Here is a 19481-nt window from a genome sequence, read left to right as displayed (position 1 = left end):
AGAAGTCATTTTATCGACCGATACTGTAAATGAATCTACACATTTAAGCAATAATATTACTGAAAACAAGCTACAAAATCCATGGAGTTGATAAATTCGAAATCCACATTGATGAAATAATTTATTTCACTTTAATAACAAAATTATTTTACAAGTGTGTCATTCTTCTTAGCTTTAGTGAAAAGAAAAAAAAAATGTGTATAAATAGATTATAATCCTCAACTTCTAATTTATTGATATCATGAGATAATGTAGCATATTGTAGAATAAAATAAAAGAGTTTTAGACCTTTTTTTTGAAGATCTACAAGATATAATAAACCAAATAAACCTGATATTTATTGTATTCAATCAGGTTTACAGATGTTATATCAACTCTTTTAAACGATACTTGGATTTTCGTTCTTTGATACACCCTATCTTTATTGTAATAGAAGTACATGGCTTTCGATAGTGTTATTGAACACTAGTTGATGATAATGGCTCAAACTATGCAAACTCTTATGGGACTACAATTCCGTTAATCAGACGTGTTTGTATAGTAAATCAACTCTCCTGAATATTTCGCTATTTTTTTCTTCTGAGTTTCTAGTACTTGAGCTTTTCAAGTCTTAGCGTATTAAATAATAGCTAATATCTGTTCTTATCTTGTATTCTTTTTTTTTTCAGTACAAGTGATAAAATAAACACTAGTTTAATACCAGTAGGTATGTGCAGAGAATAACCAGCTATATTACAAGAATAGAGCCTGAAATATGAATTATTATGCAAAAAGAGAACGAATCAAATTTTTTATAGTTGTGTATAAACAATGATAAAACTCCCTGAAAGTATAAATTTATACATATTAATTTACACGTATCAATTCCTACTGTTTCCTTCCTTTTCGGCGTTTTTATCCGTTTCATATTTGTATTATGATTCAATTGTTATTTTTTTTTTTTAAAAAAAAAAAAAGAAAAAAAAAAAAGGGAATTACATACAAACAAATGCATTTATTCATAAAGGACCTATAATAGGTTAAGATATGATTTTATTCGTTTTTTATTCTTTTTTATTCTTTTTATAAACATAATAAAAAAAAATGAGTGTTGATAGTATATATCGTCATACCATTGTAGATAAGTTGGTCCCTATACTTAAAGCAAAAGGCAACAGACCTTATTTTATAAGTTTAGCTGTTGTCTGTGTTGTAGTTCAACAATTATATTCTTTTTTTGTTATACCAAAATATCTTCGTCGTTTCCCAAATGTGTCCATACTTTCTTTTGCTAAATCATTTTATGCAAAAGAATCGGTTGCGAATCGTACCAAAAGACTAATTACACCATTAACGAATGCAGGACATGATTTCTATGTTGTAAGTTATTATCATTATAAAATGAAAAAAAAAATAATAGTTAGATTGATATCATCATATATTATACTAGTGTAAAATTCCAAGCACTTGGACTATCTATATAACAAACCCTATAGCTGCAAAACAATTGCTATTAAAAACAGGTATATATAAAAAATTGCTGCATGTGTGTATCAATTTATCTTTAAAATTCTACTTTTTGTTATAGATAATTTTCCAAAGTCCATTGAACTCTTTAACATGCTGGATGAATCAAATCCGTTTATACAATTTCTTGGAACTTCGAACGTTGCTATATCAAACGGAGAAGCCTGGAAAAATCAGCGAAAAGTACATATATATATATATATCCAATTAACTTGTAGAAATAAGATATATATTAATATTACATAATATAGATCATGAATCCTGCTTTTCATCGTGCAATGCCTGTTGAGGTCTTTGCAAGTATTATGCCCGATTTATTCAAGCTAATAGATCAAGACAGTGACAATGTACCTATCACTAATTATATGAAATCGTTTACCTTAGATGCCTTAGGTTTATCTGTTTTTGGTAAAAAAAATAAAATAAAATAAAATAAAATAAAATAAACAAAGATAACGTTACTACTACTATAACTTTACCCATATTTTTTTTTTGTCTTTATTTATCGTATACAGGTTTTAATTTTCAGTCTTTGAAAGGTGACCCTGAAGGCTGGACAAAGATATATAATTTAGTTGTAGCTAATTTGTTTTCTCCTTGGGTAAATATATTTGGTAAAATCGATTTCTTAATGAAATACGTTTCGTCTACAAGGAGGAAAGGTATCAAAGCTACAAATACATTTAATAAAATGTTGGAAAACTTGGCAGAGAACAGAAGACAAGAGATTCGAAATGGAAAACGAGTGAATATACCAGAGAATGAAAAAGATTTACTTACTCTTATGATTGAAGCAGAGATTCAAAATAATTTAGAATTTTCAATAAAGGAATTAAGAGTAAGTAGTATTTAAGCAGATGATTAAAAAAAATAATAATAATAATTAATTTTATACATAGCAAAATCTTGCTCTCTTTTTCTTGGCTGGTAAACTTCTTGATACATATATATATATATATATATATATATAATTTCTTAGTATTTACTTACTTCGCAAACGTATTAATATACAGGTCATGATACAACAGCTAACGCACTTACATTTTGCTTTTATAACCTTGCTAAAAATAAGGTTGATATGGATATATACAGTGTAATATTATGTATTAAATTTCTATTATTGTAGCATGTACAGAGAAAATTACGTAAGGAAATTTTATCTATTCTTGGCGATGAACCTGAAGATGTTAATCCTACTATCGAACAATTGAAGCAAATGAGTTATTTAACGATGGTCATTAAAGAGGTAAATATGCAATAAATAAAATAAAATAGGTATAATAAAACTATGTCTTCATATATATATATATATATGTATATGTTGTATGTTAGAATCTTCGCTTAAGTGGTCCTGTAGATAGATTATTATCAAGAGAAGCATTATCTGATACTAATTTAGCAGGCACTATCATGCCTAAAGGAACCAAGATAGCTATCGATATTTATGCTATTCATATGAACCCCAAGATTTGGCAAAATCCAGAGAGCTTTATTCCTGAACGCTTTGAAGAAGGAGGTGAGCATGAGAGTCATGTAGGATTGACTTGGATTCCATTTAGTAATGGATCTCGTCAATGCTTGGGTATGAATTTTAGCTTAGTTGAACAAAGAACTGTATTATCTATGATATGTAAGTCTATAAATATATATTACATTGATCTATTTACATATATTGTCTTATTCTACTCATTAGTAAAAAGATATGAAGTTGACATATCAAAAGACTCAGTTCATTATAATAACATAGTTTACGATAAATCATTGAATTTTGCCCCTCAATCACTCAATTTGATATTTACTAAGCGTTATTAAATCATATATAAACAATAAAATACCTACATTTTCTTCCAATATGATGATAGAATACGCATACATATTAAAAGCATTAATATGTATTTTTAATTTTAATTTTGATAGATTGGGAGCACATTAACACAAACACTCTACTGATCATACTAATACCATTTATTAGTATTCATAATTTATATCGATAATAAAGTCTTTTACTAATAACTTGTAGGTTTAGTTGATTTCAGACTTATATATATATATATATATATATATATATATTATTCTATATGTATTGGCTATTATGCTTAAATGATTCTATTATTACAATTAGACTTTAATATAATAGGTTTCTTTTGGGAAGGGAAACTATTCAACAAAATGATTTTGCTTAGATCTCTTCTAGTAACAATAACAGATAAAAATTTCAATTTATTAAAGTATTGGAGAAAATAGACACAGACGCTCTAAGAAATTTCTCTAATATTATTATTAAAAGAGAAGCAGGTTGAAATTAGATCCCAGAGAAAAAAAAAGTTTATCGATAGACAACTAAAGTTTTGTATGTATAAACTGCTGTACACGCGATAATCTTAAATACATAAATTGATTTTCTTTCTGCATTCTTTTTTTTTCTTTTTTTCACCCAACATTTCAGTTAAGGCTACGTTTTGCTAAATCCATTTACCGAAATACAAAAATTCTGTATGGATTTTCACTACTCTGCATACAATTGAAAAAGATCTTTTTCTCTTTTTTTTATAATATTTACTGTTTTATATAAATATAAAAAATGAAACCAGATTGACTAGAGTAAAAGTAACAATTTCTTCTTTTGTTGAACGGTAATGGATGCAGCCAAAAATAATAATAAATATTTGCATTTGTTCCCGAACAATAATTAATTGTTTTATGCACTCTTTTTTTTTTTTTTTTTTTTTTTTTTATTTTCTTTTATTTTTTTTTTTTTATGATTGTTTCAAATTGTGCACAGGAGGACAATAAAATGATTTTCCTTTTTTAGACATTTTAACCTTGATTTATGATTACCAAAAAAAACTATATCCGAATGTACGCGAATTATGAAATCATCATATTGTTGACGCGTCTTTAATTTTATTTTATTTCCCTCTCCACACACACACACACACACACACACACACACATACTTTCTCACTTCTTCAAAAAAAAAAAATTATCGGTCATGGAAGGATTACAAAACGGATTTAATGTTACTATGCAAGCATTTCAATTATTTTCTGAAGTCTATAGTTTCTGTTATACCAATCTCAAAGAATTAAATATACCATTACCCGAACCAAATCAAGTTTTGCCAACCATTAAATCAATCACGAATCATGTCTTGAATGTTTCACCCAGTTTTGTTCAAGAATTATATAAACTTGTTTCGAGCGTGGTTGTTCAATCAAACATGATGGGAATATTTTTATCTTTAGTCATTCTGTACATTTTTTATTGCCTCCTATTAGGAACTTTCCGTTGGATGTATCGACTATTTTATGGGTTTGTTCGTTTTAGTTTAATCGTATTGACAATTAGTGGAATTTTATACATGATTCACATTAATTTATATAATACATCTTCTACAAATGAAAGAATTACAAGATCATATTAAATAAATACTTTTTTTAAAAAAAATTTTTTTTTTTATTTTCTAAATGTAAATAATAATAATAAAAAAGACTACAGATAATATTGATGTGTGTGTATGTGTTGTATGGATACATAATAATTACAGGTTAATAAACGAAAAAAAAAAAGAAAAATTATATTATATATATACATGTATGTATGTATATATGTGTATAAAAAAATATGAAAAGAAGCAATTTAATCTCTACGAGTGAAACGAATTCTGCTATCAGAAGGAACAACGACCATGGAGGTATAATCAGGCTTAGGAACAGATTCAGCAACAGTTTCAAAATCGAATCTCTTGATAAAGGTACCGATAATGGCCTTTAATTGCAAATAACCAAACTTTTCACCAATACAACGATGGCGACCAGCACCGAAGGGAAGGAAGGGACTACGAGAAGAAATACCGACAGCACCAAAACCATAATCGATATTAGCATCATCACCTTGTTCAAGTTGATGGACAGGATCCTTTTTTTCAGACCAACGCATAGGTTCCCATTTCATAGGATTGTAAAAGTAGTTGGGATCAATTTGAGTTACACCGGGAACAGCACAGAGGAAGTTACCCTTAGGAATCTCAAGACCACTCTTTTCATAAATCATCTTGTCAGCAACGACACGACGCATCATATTGAAGATAGGAGGATGAAGACGGAGGGTTTCTCTGACGACATCCTCTAACAACGTAAGTTCTTCCAAATTATCATAAGTGAAATCAACTTGAAGAGAGCCAAGTTTATCAATCATCTCTTGACGAACAGCCTTAATGATATCAGGACGATGAGCGAGTTCCAAGATAGTCCAAGCAGAGGTAGTAGAGGAAGTGTGTTGACCACCGAAAAGAGCAGCGGTCAAGATACCACAGATTTGGTGATCAGGGATAGGAGAACCATCCTTATAACGAGAATCCATAAGGGTTTGAAGAAGATCATCATGTTGTTCTTCAGGGTGCTTACGTCTGTTTTCAATAATACGTTCATAAAGTGCAGCCAATTTTGCACGCGCTTCATCACGTCTACGGTAAGCAGGGAGAGGTAAATTAGGGAACATAAAGTTAATGGGACGGAAACCTTGATCCAAATCATAATAAAGTTTAGCGACACCATCGTCAAGGGAATTACGAATTTCAGGACCCAAGAGAGCACGAGAGGCAGTGTTGATGATGAGAGAACCAAACATTTTGTAGGCATCACAGGTACCTGTCTTTTCAAATTTATCAAAGAATTTGTTACATTCATCAAGGATCAGGGGTACATCCTTGCGGAAAGTTTCAATATTCAAACCAGCCTTAATAAATCTCTTTTGTTCCATAAAGACACTATGAGGAGCATCAAATACAATATCATCACCAAAGACATATTTTGTCATATGATTATAAGCAGCAGCAGCGGAAGCAAGGTTTTGCTTAGCATTAAAGACAAATTGATTACCGTCAGGACCTAAACAAGCAGTGACACGTTTATTCAAGAGTTGGAAAGTGAAAACATCGCCATATTTTTGTTGACACTTTTTAAGGAAAGTGATAGGATCTCTATTGATATATATATAAAAGGGGGGGAGGGAGTGGTGGTGGTGGGAGAAAAAAAAAAAAAAGAGAGATTTGTTTAAATATATCGCCGTCTTATCTATTTTCTAGGACTTTAACTCTTTTACCAAGATACTTACTTTGAAAATTCAATTGCATTACCGAAGATAGGTATCCAAGAAAAGACAGTAGGAACAACCTTAGGGTTCTTGGGGATAACCTATTATTGCATTATAGTTAATTAGACGATATATGCTATCTATCTATGTCTGTGATGATGTGTTACCAATTGAGACAAGATATGGAATGCCCAATAAAGAGCAATGGCCATAAAGGCTTTATAAATAAAAGTCGTGATTGAAAAACCTGACAAAAGAGTAGATATAACTGCCATAGTTTAGCTTACTCAAATGAGAAAGTTAATGTAAGAATATGAATAAAAATATTAAAAAAAAAAAAAAAAAAAAAAAAAAAACTTTTTTTTCTGGTTTTCACTTGCTCCATAAGATATACTTTGTCGGGAATTTAAATTTTTATAATAATTGTGTCAAAAAATAATAAGTCGCTATCGGGATGAATGACAGACTTAAGGTGTTAATCGGACGATTTTTTTTTTTTTTTTTTTTTAATTAAAGCTTTCGTAATGTATAAAACTTCTTTCTTGGGTTCGATCATTATTGTTGTCTGTAACTGACTCCCTTTGTTACATAAAAGCTTGATTCTTTTTTTTTATGTCTTATTTCCATAACTAAAAATGAAATATAAACATGAATATAACACAAGGATTAATAACATTTTCAAATCGTTTTTTTAAAGTTTGTTTATTACCAAAAAAAAAAGAAAAAACTTTTTGAACTGTTTTCTATATCTGTCGGAGAATTTTTTATCTAATATAAAGCATTGTTTCTTTTTTTTTATTATTATTACTTATTGTTTGTTTTTTTTTTATATGAATTTCCGCTTTTTTGTTTAAAACCTCGTATTTATTGTATAATACCCCTCGATGTCAAATTCAAATTCAGTTTTAGAGAACGCGTACAGTACAGGTTTATGAACAATAATGCAAAAAAAAAAAAGCATCTCGTGTGATACATCCCTTATTTAAAAAAAAATAATAATCAAATATTAGAATATAATAAAAATTAAAGAAAAAAAAATAAAAAAATATATAGAAAAAAGAAGTTAATCATTACAAATAGATTCATTTCACTACATTGATGATGTATAATAAATAAAGCTGCAATCTTAATTCATTGTTTGTAATGATGAATCTCCTTTTGTAAAATACATGTATAATACCTATATTACTATCTTTTTTTTTTACTTTATTTTGTGGTCTGTGCCAATTTGTAGTACTAAAAGCCACAAGGATTTTATATCCTATTATGTATGTATTTTTCGGGATTTACGGCTTTTTTTTTTTAGGAATAAATTGAGAAGCATAAACAGATTCTTTAAAAATACTACAAATAGTTTATAATAAAACGACAACGATTTAGTAAGACTTAGGTTACATAATTCAAAGAAAAGGGAATATTAAATGTATTGTAATAATAACTCGGATAAGCAAAAAAAGCTACTTCTTAGTTAAGAAAAAAAAAAGTATTAAATACTTAAATCATTTATCTTTGAGCCAGAAAAGTTATTTTTCGTCTCTTACTAATAAAAAAAAAAGTGAAAATAAAAAAATATATTTATTATATTCTATCAAGTCTCGTGTATCTTAAGAACATTGTCATGAAAAAATATATGATAAAATACCTATAGTTTATAATAAAAAAATGAAAATTCTTTTCTATCTTTAGTTCATATGATTTTGTCGGAAATTAAATTTAATGTGTTTTAAGTTGTGTAGTTTATGTAGCCTTTTTTTTTTTTGTCGATGATAAGAGAGGAATTATCTAAGAGGGAATGGAAAAGTAGTAGTAGAAAGTGTAGTTTGACATGTTTAATATATGAAAAAGACAATAAAATATAATCAATAACATCCATATAAAGTATACATAAAAGAGCATTTTAATTACACAAAAATGTGTTAGAGTACTTTTTTTTTTTGGCATATCAAAAATAGTTTTTCAGCATAACATGGCATGTACACTTTTAAATAGTTAACTTTACATGTTTTCTACATACTTTGCTTTACAAATATTGCAGAACTTTCTTGTATACAAAATTCGCCAATAGAAACAAGGTGCAAAGCACTATGGAAGGTTTTATAGCAATTTGTCACAACTTTTACCTTTTTATATATTTCTTAGGCGACCAGTCTCCTCTATCCCCTGGACCCGATTATTTGGCCCTATCTACTATGATCATTGCATCAAATTAAGAATTGATAAGATTATATGGGAAAGTCTTGGATCGTTATTTTATCTTATACAAAATCTTCTGACTGGGCTGTCTTTTTTTTTTTAGCAAGGGTAGTTTATGAAAGCCCAAATGCCGCTGTTACTATTAAGATACGTGTATATTCATTCGAACTTCTCAAGCATTTTCACTATACATGACAAAAATTTTGACTGTTTCATTTTATTATTATCTTATACACACATATATATATTTTTTCACGAGAAAGCAATCCAGTTAGGTAGTATTGCCTTTTATTTTATTTTTTTAGATTTTTTTTTACATGTTATCTAATAGTTGAAGATCGTATTTATAACTTGATGGAACATTAAAAATATCAAAAGATCCAACAATTTACGTTTATCTGGGCGATTATTCTTTGATACATTTTTTCTTTTTCTTTAGCATTATATACAAACAGATACTTGGAAATATTACTTCTTTAAAAATCAAAAATGATAGGTAAAGAAAAGAAAGAAAAAGAAAAAATGCCTTCGTATTACACATTTAAAATGTATATAATGATCTGAGATATGTGTATTCTATTATCTATATTTATTGCTAGCCTGCTATCCATCGTCACCACCTTACTGAAAAAAAAAGGAATTTAAAGTGTCAGAGAAAATAAGCTTTATTATATGTACATGGATATGTACTGAGTGTTTAAATTTCTACTGTTACCTACAGTCTAAGTCTACTGTACCATGTTTTTCTCCAACCACAAAGGAGGACTTGCTATGTTACTTTCATTCTTCTACTACTGGATATTCCAAATCTTTAAAATAATACATTTGAACATAATAGATAACAGGTGCAAAATCCCTTAAGGAATTCCTTCAATTTTCAAATACAAAAAGATAATTCCTAGTAAAAAAAAAATACTAGTGTAATATTGACGATGGTTGTTGTAAACAATTTTAGTATATAATCTTGGAGAATTAAAAAATAAATAAATTTGAGGTCAAGTTTTTTTTTTTTTTTTTTTTTTTTTTTTTTTTTTTTTTCGCATGTCTATATGAATAGTTTCGATATCTATAGCAAGAATCGAGAGATTTATGATAAATTCATACGACATTCGTCCGAAAGCAATAGAGTTCTTGAAAATAAACTTTTTGAATTTTATAAACTAAATGAAATTGAACAAAACTATGAACTAGACTTTTTTCATTTGATTTTTAAACATGCTCGAGCATGTGATGATTGCGCAATGCAAACATCAATTACTCAGCTTTCTCAATTGGTAGTTGATTTAGTGCTGAATCAAAGACGAACATCCTATCCTCTTTTGATATGCATGATCGATCTTGTTAAAAGTAACGACACTTTAAGTCATTCTACGCTGAATCAATTCATGTCAGTCGCATGTTCATTATGGAATCACGATAAAATCTACATGTGTCGAAAATCAATGGAACTTTGTTACAGACTTATAGGATTGATACAAGATGACAGTAGTTACATTATACAAAACGTAATTAAATACATTCGACACTATCGCTTAATTATGAATAGAGATGATTTAGAGAACATGAGATTACCCGATTATACCGAATTTTTCAATGATGGTTGTCATGCATCAACTTTTGATCGGGGTACAATTAAATTATTGGTTCAAATAATCTTGCGATTATTTCTGAAAAAAGAAAATCCAATGATGAATGATTTAATGATTGAGTTAAAAGGTAAAATAGGTTTTATTTTATTTTTATTTTTTTTTTAAAAAAAAAGGGGGGGGGTTTCTCTGTATACTCATGTTCATTTATTTAAAAAGAGGTCTATGATAGCTGTATTAAATCAAAGAATGAATTTTGGGAAATATTATTTGATATTTGTTGTGTTAATGATGACGACACAGTTCAATTACTTGATACAATTCTTTTATTATACCAACAACTGTCATCATCAAGCTATTATTTATCATTCCTTAAATCCATCGATATTGACCCACATCTTCTTTTCCTCTTTTTTCTTTATCGCTGCGGAAGTACGCATGATATTTTGATTGATTTACTCTTGGAAAATGATTCAGAATTTCTTGCTTACTTTCATCAATATATTCGGTACACTATCAATCATATGTTGGAATTTAAATATGCTTTAGAAAATTCTTTTATTGACTTGGATACTTTGCAGGCTATTATAGCAAATGTGTTGCTTATTTTAGATGGAGATGGCTTCCCATATAATACAAAGCCGTTAATTAGACGTTTGACTCAATTTGAAGAATTACTGTAAAATAATATAAAAAAAAATAAAAAAAAAAAAGATAAAATACTTTATATAACATATCTACAATAATGAAGGAAGGGGTGAATATATCTAAGATCAAATAGTCTATTCAATGTATATAACAATTTTGTCTACACACATATATATTTATATTTATATATATATGTGTGCGTGTGTATGTGCGTGCGTGTGTGTGTGCATGTATGTGTATATCATATTATGTGATGGTGGATGTTGTTAGATCAGTAGTGGTAGTAGTAGTAGTAGTAGTAGTAGTAGAAGTAGTAGTGGGAGTAGGAGTAGTAGTAGCGGTAGTCAAAGTAGGATGATTATCCATTGTTTTAGTAAGTGTAATGTGAGTTGAGTTACTGTTTTGTAAAGATTTAAAGTTGGAGCAAATGGACCAAATCCGATTAGCCAACTTGGGTCGTTGTTCTGCAACTGCTGATAATTCCTTTTCATAGGGAATAAAGTAATACATACTTTGGGGATCTTTCGAAAGCCAATCGAGTAAATGAGAAGTAACAAGGGCAATGCCTTGGATATTAGAATTATCAATCGACAATAAGGTCGGGGTAGATGATGTATTGGATGTAGGTGTAGAAGGTGAGGATAAAAGTGAAGGCTCAGGACTTTGAACAGGACTATTGCAACAACTTTCTCCTATTTCATTATAGAAATGAGTACGTAAATGAGATATCCAATCGTTCTTATTGCTAAAGAAGTTCTGCTCTGTACTGCAATGAGACCAACTGCATATATACTTTTGACCATGATCGTCTTCAGTGCTCGTGGTAGGCTTCATATGGTCATGTAATACATGACGTTGAAGTGAGAAAGTATCATCAAACAAAAGTGAACATTGAGCCCATTTACATGGAACTTGAGGTCCTATTTATAGAATAAGTAAGTTTGTATATATAAAGAGAAAGATTGATATTGTAACTTACGATCTTGCAAAATACTCATTTTAATCTGTATACCAATGATATTTAATCCTTCTACAACCGGTGAAGATTGCCCAACATTACCCAAAAGGGAGCCAGCTCCAGAAGTAGATGCTTTAGGGAAAGCAATTTTCATGACAGTGTAAAAATCTCTCATCTTCAGCGCTTTTTCTAATCCAAATCTGGCTTCATATAACAAATAAATATCATCCAGTGATAAAACACTGCTTCTATCAGCTGCTTCAAATTTATCTTTTAACCTATTTTTTTTTTTTAAAAAAAAAATCATGAATATGTAAATTCTTTTGCACGTAATATTATATTTACCATCCTAAACATCGATACGGTTCATCCAAGTTGTGGTAAACAGTTAAGTCAGGTACTCGAGGGATCATAGCTTGTTGTGGTTGTTGAAGTACATTATTAGGAGGACTATGATGAGTAGGCGTAGGTAAAGAAGCAGCTTCTTGATCTTCATGAATAAAACGAGCACAAAAATATTTCGACTTTGTCATTAATAAAGAAATTAACAATCCAATATATGCACTGGAATGAGGTGAAGTTAAAAATTGAGATCGACATTTTAAAGAAATTTTTGTATGCTGATAAATATATTCTAATGATGTTCCTACAAGTTCCTCGTCATTTGACAATAACAATTGTGAAATACGCGTAATGACAGGACAAGACTCCAGGAATATATGATTTGCCTTATTCATAGTAAACCATGTTAGAGTACGAATAGATCCAATCACTAAATACCGATCGTGTGCTGCAACTACAGTTTGCACACAGGCTAAACAAGGATCTTTAGATGAAACTAGTTCCATATGAAATGCAATATTTTCTAAAACATCCATAGAATGACGTCCCAATTCAACATGTCCAGTACTCATTGAAGTTTGTAAACCTTGAATTAGTATTTCCTTTACTAATTTATGTTTTGCTAATGTAGGTGCAAAATCAGTGATAAGTGAAAAATTGCGCAAAATATGGAGCACCTTGAGAATAATATTTACAGCACCTAAATCAGAATAATTTGTTGTATTCGTTCCATTATTATCTATAGTTGTAGAAATAGTTGATATAGGATTTGCTATGTCTTCAACATATGTATGACTACTCTTTAACATGCTCTGTAAAGTATCACTAGCACAAGTAGGTAAAGCATTATCTGCAGCATGACTTATCAAACAAGGTTGAGCAAGTAAAACCAATAATTCTAATAAAAATGTTGAGCCTTTAGTTAATTCCAATTTTTCAGGACATTCAAATGAAATTGTCACAATTTGATCTAAAGCCCATTCAACATCGTTCCTTTGTCCAAACTGTAAAGCAAATAAGATACGATCCTTTTCACTAAATGAAATATCTTGAGTTTGTCCTTCTGGCTGGGGAGGGACAGATTGGATTTGTGATAGTTGGGTTGAAGGATTATTAATTTGATTGGTATAAATCGGAGGGTTTATATTAAGATCGATCAACAATGAATTATCCATTTGAGATAATGTATTCAAGGCACCAAAAAGCACATCTGAAGCATCTGGTATAGATTTTGTTGTTTTATTTGTTTTATTCACTGTTGCTGCTGATTTTAATTTTGGAGATTTTTTCATTGCAGGTTTATAAGCCTTTCCAGCCAAATTAGATGACCTATGAGCATGTGGGCCTAGCAATTCTTTAGGTGGAGTCCAAGTCTTATTCCATACTTTCTCTTCTTCCCAACCCAACTGTTTCAAAACTTTCAATAAGCATATAATCTTTTAATATATAGAATAAATTAACTTACCAAATTACGAATGTAAATTCCTTTTAGGATGTATGCACTGTTAGTACAAGTAGAAGGGAATTGAAAAATATCGCCCACTTGTTTCCAACCTCTGTTTTTTGTCACTTCTTCGAATCCACCAGCATTAACAACTGCTTGGAATATTTTGAATAAATCTAACCGTCTTTTACCTAATATAGGTTCTGCCTGAAGTGTCGTACTAAATAATAATAACAATAATAATAATAATAATAAAAACATCAGCATACGTACACATACATACATATATTTATATATATATATATATATATAAATATATATATTTAACGTGTTCAATTAGAGAAAGAATTACCCTTTTGCTTCATGAAATGCTTTTAGTTCTCTAATAAAGTTGACATATTCAGGTGTACGGTCAATTGTATCACGCAACCTTGCCGTCATTGTAGGTATATTTTGTCGTTTACACTTTTAATTATTGTTATATGAGGCTTAAGTGAAAAGGGAATAAAGCTTTATATATAAGTATATATAAATGTCTATAAAAGAAAAAAAAAAAAAGTAATAACAAAATGAATTCTATTAAATGAATGAATTAAAGTTATTATTATGTAAAAAAGATGGAAAATATGACAATCCTTTTTGTGTGGCTTATCCAATTTCCCCCTTTTTTTTTTTTTTTTTTTTTATTTATTTTATTTTATTTTATTTTAATGGCAGTCAAAAAAAAAAAAAAAAAATGCATTAAAGTTTAATATATGCAGCCTACCAATCTTTTAAATTGGTTTGAACTTTTTCCAAGAAGGAGTCATTTACAGAAGTATTTTCTTTAAGCTGCTTTTGCACCCAGGGCATACGTGAGCCTAAACTTTTAATCATTTTTTGTAATTTACTTTCTGAAGCATCCTGTCGCCAATATTCAGCAAACACAACTTTTTCAGGTGAATTTTTATAAATTTCTAACAATTCAAACTACAAAAAGTATTAGCCAAAAAATAGCTTATAACAAATTATACACCAATAAAATATTACCAGCCTGCTTGTTTCATCTTCAGTCATACTTTCGTTTTCTTTTAATTCATATATTAAACGTTTAGGTACAGGATTGCTACTTTCATTAATAACATGAAACCAATTAATGACACTCGCTGAACCTGGAAGAGCTGGATCATATGGACCAACAATAGCACCTACAAAGGGCTCCATAATTTCTTTTTCATTATCTTTAGCATGATCATCGCGACATAACATTTGATAATTGCGTTGATTTTCTATATCAACTAAGCTTGGATCAGGTATAAAGGTGGGATGAGAATGATACCAACCAACGACCTTCATTTTACGTTCTTCAATCTTTTGACGTGTCTCAATTGCACTTGTAGGATCCATTTCTACATTTACATCATTTTGACCTGTTTCAATTGATCTACAAGGAAAGGCTTCACGAATGATCATACCTAAACAAATATTGCATTAGAAAGAAAAAAGAATTATATATGTGTATAGATGATTTATGATTCCACTTTACGCTTGGTTTCTATATCCCAATCACCAGCCAAGAATCCAATAATCTCAGTTGTCATCAAGTGAGCATGAAAATCCATTGCTAATAATACGTTTGATTCAACTGTTATTTCAAAAGGCTGTGATCCAGATATATTTGATCCTGGTTTCCCAATAAAGGGTTCACATTTAATCATTGTTAAAGGATCACTAAGAAAGAAAGAAAAAAAAAGGCAGATATAATTAAAGACTTCATTTTTCTTATGTTATATACTACTTTACTCATTCTTATTAAATATACCATAATTGATTGATCCAGTATCACGTTGTCTTCTTAAGCGAGATATCGAGTAACTTGTTCTACCTTGTGAATCATAAGACGTACTAAGAATAATAATAGTAATAATAATAAAAAGAAAGAAAAAATGTATAAATTATATCTTTTTTTTTTTTTTTTTTTTTTTTTTTTTTTGTAAAAAGAAGTGAATAATTTACTTTGTTGAACTTGAAGGTGAAGGCGTCACTGATTTTGTTTTTTTCTTTTTTTGAACTTCTTTTTTTTCATCAGTTATACGTAAGTCTTCAGTTTGCTTTTCAACTTTGTTTATTATCACATCGGTCATATTATTTTCTTTAACATCTTCCATAGGGTCTTCTTTTGTATTTGCCTTTGCTGGTTCTTCGACTGATGTCTTTGTTGGTGCTTTTTTCACATTATTTAGTGTTGATTGACTGTTACGACTTAAATAAGGTTTAGCTGCAGATGAATTTGGATCAAGTGGCTTGCCAGATAAAGTATAACCTGAACCTGTTTCTAATACTTTTGGTGGAAGTGGAATTTGATCTCTGTACATTTTAATAAAATGCTTTTGTGCATGACTTCGAATAGATGTACCATCTCGTGTACCAACATGACTTTGAAGCTATATAGAAAAAACATTATTCATACATGTTGCCATTTCCTTTTTTTTTTCGAAAAGATTACCTTTGTCCAGTCTCTTCCAAATAATTCAAGGCCCTCAATAAACCGCTGCTCCTCTAAATCTGTATAAGCACCTGTATTGTATCCTTCTGGAATAACTTTTTTAGGCTTTTTATTATTGATTTTTGTTTCTTGATTTATGACCTTTTCGTTTTGTTGTTCTACTGCAGTGTTTTCTGAAGGAGGAGCAGGTTCTGATACCACTACTACTTTCTCCTTTGTAGGTACTTTTCTTTTTCTACCCCTTTTTGCTATACAAGATTATATATTATTATATATGTCTATCGATTTTATTTTATTTTATTTTTACTTTTTTTTTTGAGACCTACATTTATTATTTTTGGTCTGTTTTTTTTTAGGGTTAAATTCGTCTTCTGAGTTATCTTCATAGCTATCATCTTGTTCTTCACGTGCAAGGTAACGATCATAACCTCTCGCATCATTGCTATATTCAGCATAATAACTATCATTGCCATGCATCATTGCGTCTTCCGCTAATAATTGAGCAATCAATGCTGAACTCATCTCTTCTTCTTTATCTTTTGATATCGGTTCCGAATTTACTTTTTTGGTAGTCATCGTATTTTGCTAATTGAAGGGAAAAGGATATATGAAGCGGGGATAGACGCGTTTTTTTTTTTTTTTTTTTCCTTTCTTTCTCTGTTACTGAGTTTTTTTTTATTGTTATTATTATTGAAAAAAAAAAATAAAATAAAATAAAAAGTAACGCGTTTATTTCTTCACATTACTGATTTTTTCCCCTTAAAAAATTTTTTTTTTCACATTCATGAGCCAATAAGTTGTATACTGAATAACCGAGAAATAGAATGGAGCCTCAAAAAAAAAAAAAAAAAAAAAAAAAATATATTAAAGTTTAAATCCATTGACGACTATGCTTTAATGAAATCATAAATATGGACCCATTCTAGTGCGTATAAAGGCAAAATAAATAATTTTAATTTTATTGTGTTTATCATTTTAACTACTTCTTTTGTAATGAATTTTTGCTTAAAATAAAGACTCTTTTTTATGATGATTTTTTTTCCCTTTGAAGAAACCTTTCTTTTTCTTTTTTTTTTTTCGCACGATATAAGCATCAAAATGACAAACTCATTACTTAAAACAGGCATAGCTGACAAATAGTGTAAGACCTACACAACCCTAATTGGGCAAAATTAATTCTTTTTTTTTTTTTTTTTTTTTTTTTTTTTTTTTTTTGCATAATAAATTGGGGAAAAAAGATAAAAAATGACTATTCGGAATACAACGTATAATTCTCTCTCTATCTTTTCTTTCTTTCTTTCTTTCTTCCTTTTCTTCTCTTTTCTTTTCTTTAATTCGTAATATTTATTTATAAAATGGCTTCAGCTTCAAAACTTGCAGAATTTGGCAAGAAGCATATTGCTCGTGGTATAGGTAGATCTACAGAGCTTGTGATTGAAAAGGGAAAGGGTACTTTTGTTTGGACTGTAGATGGAAAAAAGTATCTCGACCTTACTACTGGTATTGGCGTCACAAGTACAGGTTAGTCTTTATAATCATAGTGAATAATAAACTAGATATTTACAGTAATACACACATATATATAGGACATTGTCATCCTACTGTTGTTAAAGCTGTTCAGGAACAAGCTGGTCAATTAACACATGGACAAGTCAATATTTTTTATCAAAGACCGATGCTCGAGCTTATTGACAAATTAATACCCAAAATGCCTTCTTCTAAACTTGATACTTTCTTTTTTTGGAATTCTGGTTCTGAGGCAGTAGAGGCAGCGATTAAAGTAGCACGTCATGCGACAAAGAAACAAAATATCATTGTATTTCAAGGATCTTATCATGGACGTACATTTGGTACGATGGCTTTAACAACATCAAAGACAGTTTATAGTGCAGGTTTTGCACCTTTAATGCCAGGTGTTCATGTAGCTCCTTATCCTTATTTCCAACAATGGGCAGTTCATCAAGCAGATCCTGAAAAGTTTACACCAGAATGGTGTGGTGAAGAAGCACTTCATCAGCTTGAACTTTTATTAAAGCAACGTTCTGATCCTAGAGATACAGCAGCTATTTTAGTTGAACCTATCCAAGGTGAAGGTGGTTATGTTGTACCCCCTAAAAGTAAGTCTTTTTTTTTTTTTTTTTTTTTTTTTGCATCTATTTATTTTTTTTATTATTATACTTTATTTATAGACTTTTTAATTGGTTTAAGACGCATTTGTGATAAGCATGGTATTCTATTAATTTGTGATGAAGTTCAGTCAGGATTTGGTCGAACTGGTAAAATGTTTGCTGTTGAACACTTTGATATAGTTCCAGATATCATGGTAATGGCTAAAGGTATTGCATCTGGTTATCCACTCTCGGCTATTGTAAGTCGTAAAGAAATTATGGACCTTCAACCTCCAGGATCAATGGGAGGTACCTATTCAGGTAATGTCATCGCTTGTGCAGCAGCAAAGGCAACACTTGATGTATTTAATGAAGAGAATCTGCTAGCAAATTGTAATGCACGTTCAGAACAATTCTTCAAGGGTTTGAAAGAAAAGATCCCCGAACTTTTGCCAGAGGGGGTGAAGGTTGATATTCGCGGTAAGGGTCTGATGATTGGTATTGAATTTATGGGTGTCCCTTATGGATTTGCAAGTAAAGTAGCTGCTGAAGCATTGAAATTGGATACAATTATCTTGACTACCTCTATTTATGAAACTCTTCGATTAATTCCTCCACTTAATATTACTAAAGAAGAAGTAGATCTTGCTATTGAGAAAGTAGTTTCAAGTATAGCTGTTGCTATTAAAAATCTTTAAATAACCGTATATCCGGCCAATAAAAGTATATTACTTTATTTTCTATCATTTGATTTGTATTACAAACAATATATATATCTGTAAATAGTGAATTTGAGTTTGCTAAATACAGATATTATTTATTTTATTTTTTTATATGAAAAGCTTTAAAGAAAAAAAATTATTGAAGAGGAAGTCCTTTATAGTGTAGAGGTGGATTAGATTCTGTTCTTGTTTGCTTCTACTACAGCCGTGTTACTCCCAGGAATGCCCTCAATGCTGCGGGCTTTCCTCTCTTGCATGGTAGGAAATTACCCCGCGATTTAACAACATCTTTTTATCGACCTCCATTGAAGGCCTGGTGTTGAACATTGGATCCTGGAAGGTAGCATGTTATCATTAAAGCTCAGAACTAACCCCGATTTTATTATTAAATTACT

General features: G+C 29.7%; 8 protein-coding genes across 8 annotated transcripts; 4 read left to right on the top strand and 4 right to left on the bottom strand.

Annotated features, from left to right (window-relative positions):
- The first annotated feature begins 973 nt into the window (after positions 1–973).
- On the top strand, positions 974–3368 carry BX663DRAFT_507025 (cytochrome P450). Its single transcript, XM_051527269.1, has 10 exons — positions 974–1359; positions 1430–1502; positions 1568–1689; positions 1758–1914; positions 2022–2344; positions 2406–2433; positions 2520–2578; positions 2633–2752; positions 2839–3136; positions 3200–3368. Exons 1-10 carry the CDS (start codon positions 1084–1086, stop codon positions 3316–3318), a joined length of 1575 nt encoding a protein of 524 aa, XP_051383581.1. The 5' UTR covers positions 974–1083; the 3' UTR covers positions 3319–3368.
- Positions 3369–4346: 978 nt separating this feature from the next.
- BX663DRAFT_507023 (uncharacterized protein) lies at positions 4347–4953 on the top strand. Its single transcript, XM_051527268.1, has one exon. The coding sequence runs from the start codon at positions 4499–4501 to the stop codon at positions 4928–4930; it is 432 nt and encodes a 143-aa protein (XP_051383580.1). The 5' UTR covers positions 4347–4498; the 3' UTR covers positions 4931–4953.
- Positions 4954–4955: 2 nt separating this feature from the next.
- Positions 4956–6938, bottom strand: BX663DRAFT_35489 (lanosterol 14-alpha demethylase). The gene is made up of 3 exons (XM_051522180.1): positions 6768–6938; positions 6622–6701; positions 4956–6487 (listed from the first exon to the last, which is right to left on the bottom strand). Exons 1-3 carry the CDS (start codon positions 6873–6875, stop codon positions 5146–5148), a joined length of 1530 nt encoding a protein of 509 aa, XP_051383579.1. The 5' UTR covers positions 6876–6938; the 3' UTR covers positions 4956–5145.
- A 1411-nt stretch (positions 6939–8349) lies between these two features.
- BX663DRAFT_507022 (uncharacterized protein) lies at positions 8350–8557 on the bottom strand. Its single transcript, XM_051527267.1, has one exon. It carries the CDS (start codon positions 8539–8541, stop codon positions 8383–8385), a length of 159 nt encoding a protein of 52 aa, XP_051383578.1. The 5' UTR covers positions 8542–8557; the 3' UTR covers positions 8350–8382.
- A 1236-nt stretch (positions 8558–9793) lies between these two features.
- On the top strand, positions 9794–11183 carry BX663DRAFT_507017 (uncharacterized protein). Its single transcript, XM_051527266.1, has 2 exons — positions 9794–10509; positions 10599–11183. Exons 1-2 carry the CDS (start codon positions 9843–9845, stop codon positions 11060–11062), a joined length of 1131 nt encoding a protein of 376 aa, XP_051383577.1. The 5' UTR covers positions 9794–9842; the 3' UTR covers positions 11063–11183.
- A 90-nt stretch (positions 11184–11273) lies between these two features.
- Positions 11274–13136, bottom strand: BX663DRAFT_433537 (uncharacterized protein; the record flags this gene model as incomplete). Its single annotated transcript, XM_051522999.1, has 3 exons — positions 11274–11844; positions 12003–12263; positions 12331–13136. 3 exons carry the CDS (start codon positions 13134–13136, stop codon positions 11274–11276), a joined length of 1638 nt encoding a protein of 545 aa, XP_051383576.1.
- Positions 13137–14481: 1345 nt separating this feature from the next.
- On the bottom strand, positions 14482–16931 carry BX663DRAFT_507009 (uncharacterized protein). Its single transcript, XM_051527265.1, has 7 exons — positions 16583–16931; positions 16257–16504; positions 15767–16194; positions 15554–15655; positions 15297–15481; positions 14801–15225; positions 14482–14740 (listed from the first exon to the last, which is right to left on the bottom strand). The coding sequence occupies exons 1-7, from the start codon at positions 16830–16832 to the stop codon at positions 14534–14536; spliced, it is 1845 nt and encodes a 614-aa protein (XP_051383575.1). The 5' UTR covers positions 16833–16931; the 3' UTR covers positions 14482–14533.
- A 554-nt stretch (positions 16932–17485) lies between these two features.
- BX663DRAFT_507004 (pyridoxal phosphate-dependent transferase) lies at positions 17486–19137 on the top strand. The gene is made up of 3 exons (XM_051527264.1): positions 17486–17777; positions 17843–18373; positions 18446–19137. The coding sequence occupies exons 1-3, from the start codon at positions 17612–17614 to the stop codon at positions 19060–19062; spliced, it is 1314 nt and encodes a 437-aa protein (XP_051383574.1). The 5' UTR covers positions 17486–17611; the 3' UTR covers positions 19063–19137.
- The last annotated feature ends 344 nt before the right edge of the window (positions 19138–19481 follow it).

The sequence above is a fragment of the Cokeromyces recurvatus genome, assembly GCF_025118155.1.
Source record: "Cokeromyces recurvatus strain NRRL 2243 chromosome Unknown BX663scaffold_10, whole genome shotgun sequence".
In the NCBI taxonomy this organism is placed as follows: domain Eukaryota; kingdom Fungi; phylum Mucoromycota; class Mucoromycetes; order Mucorales; family Mucoraceae; genus Cokeromyces; species Cokeromyces recurvatus.
Note: the sequence above shows the minus strand (reverse complement) of the source record. Positions and strands in the feature narration are given on the sequence as shown.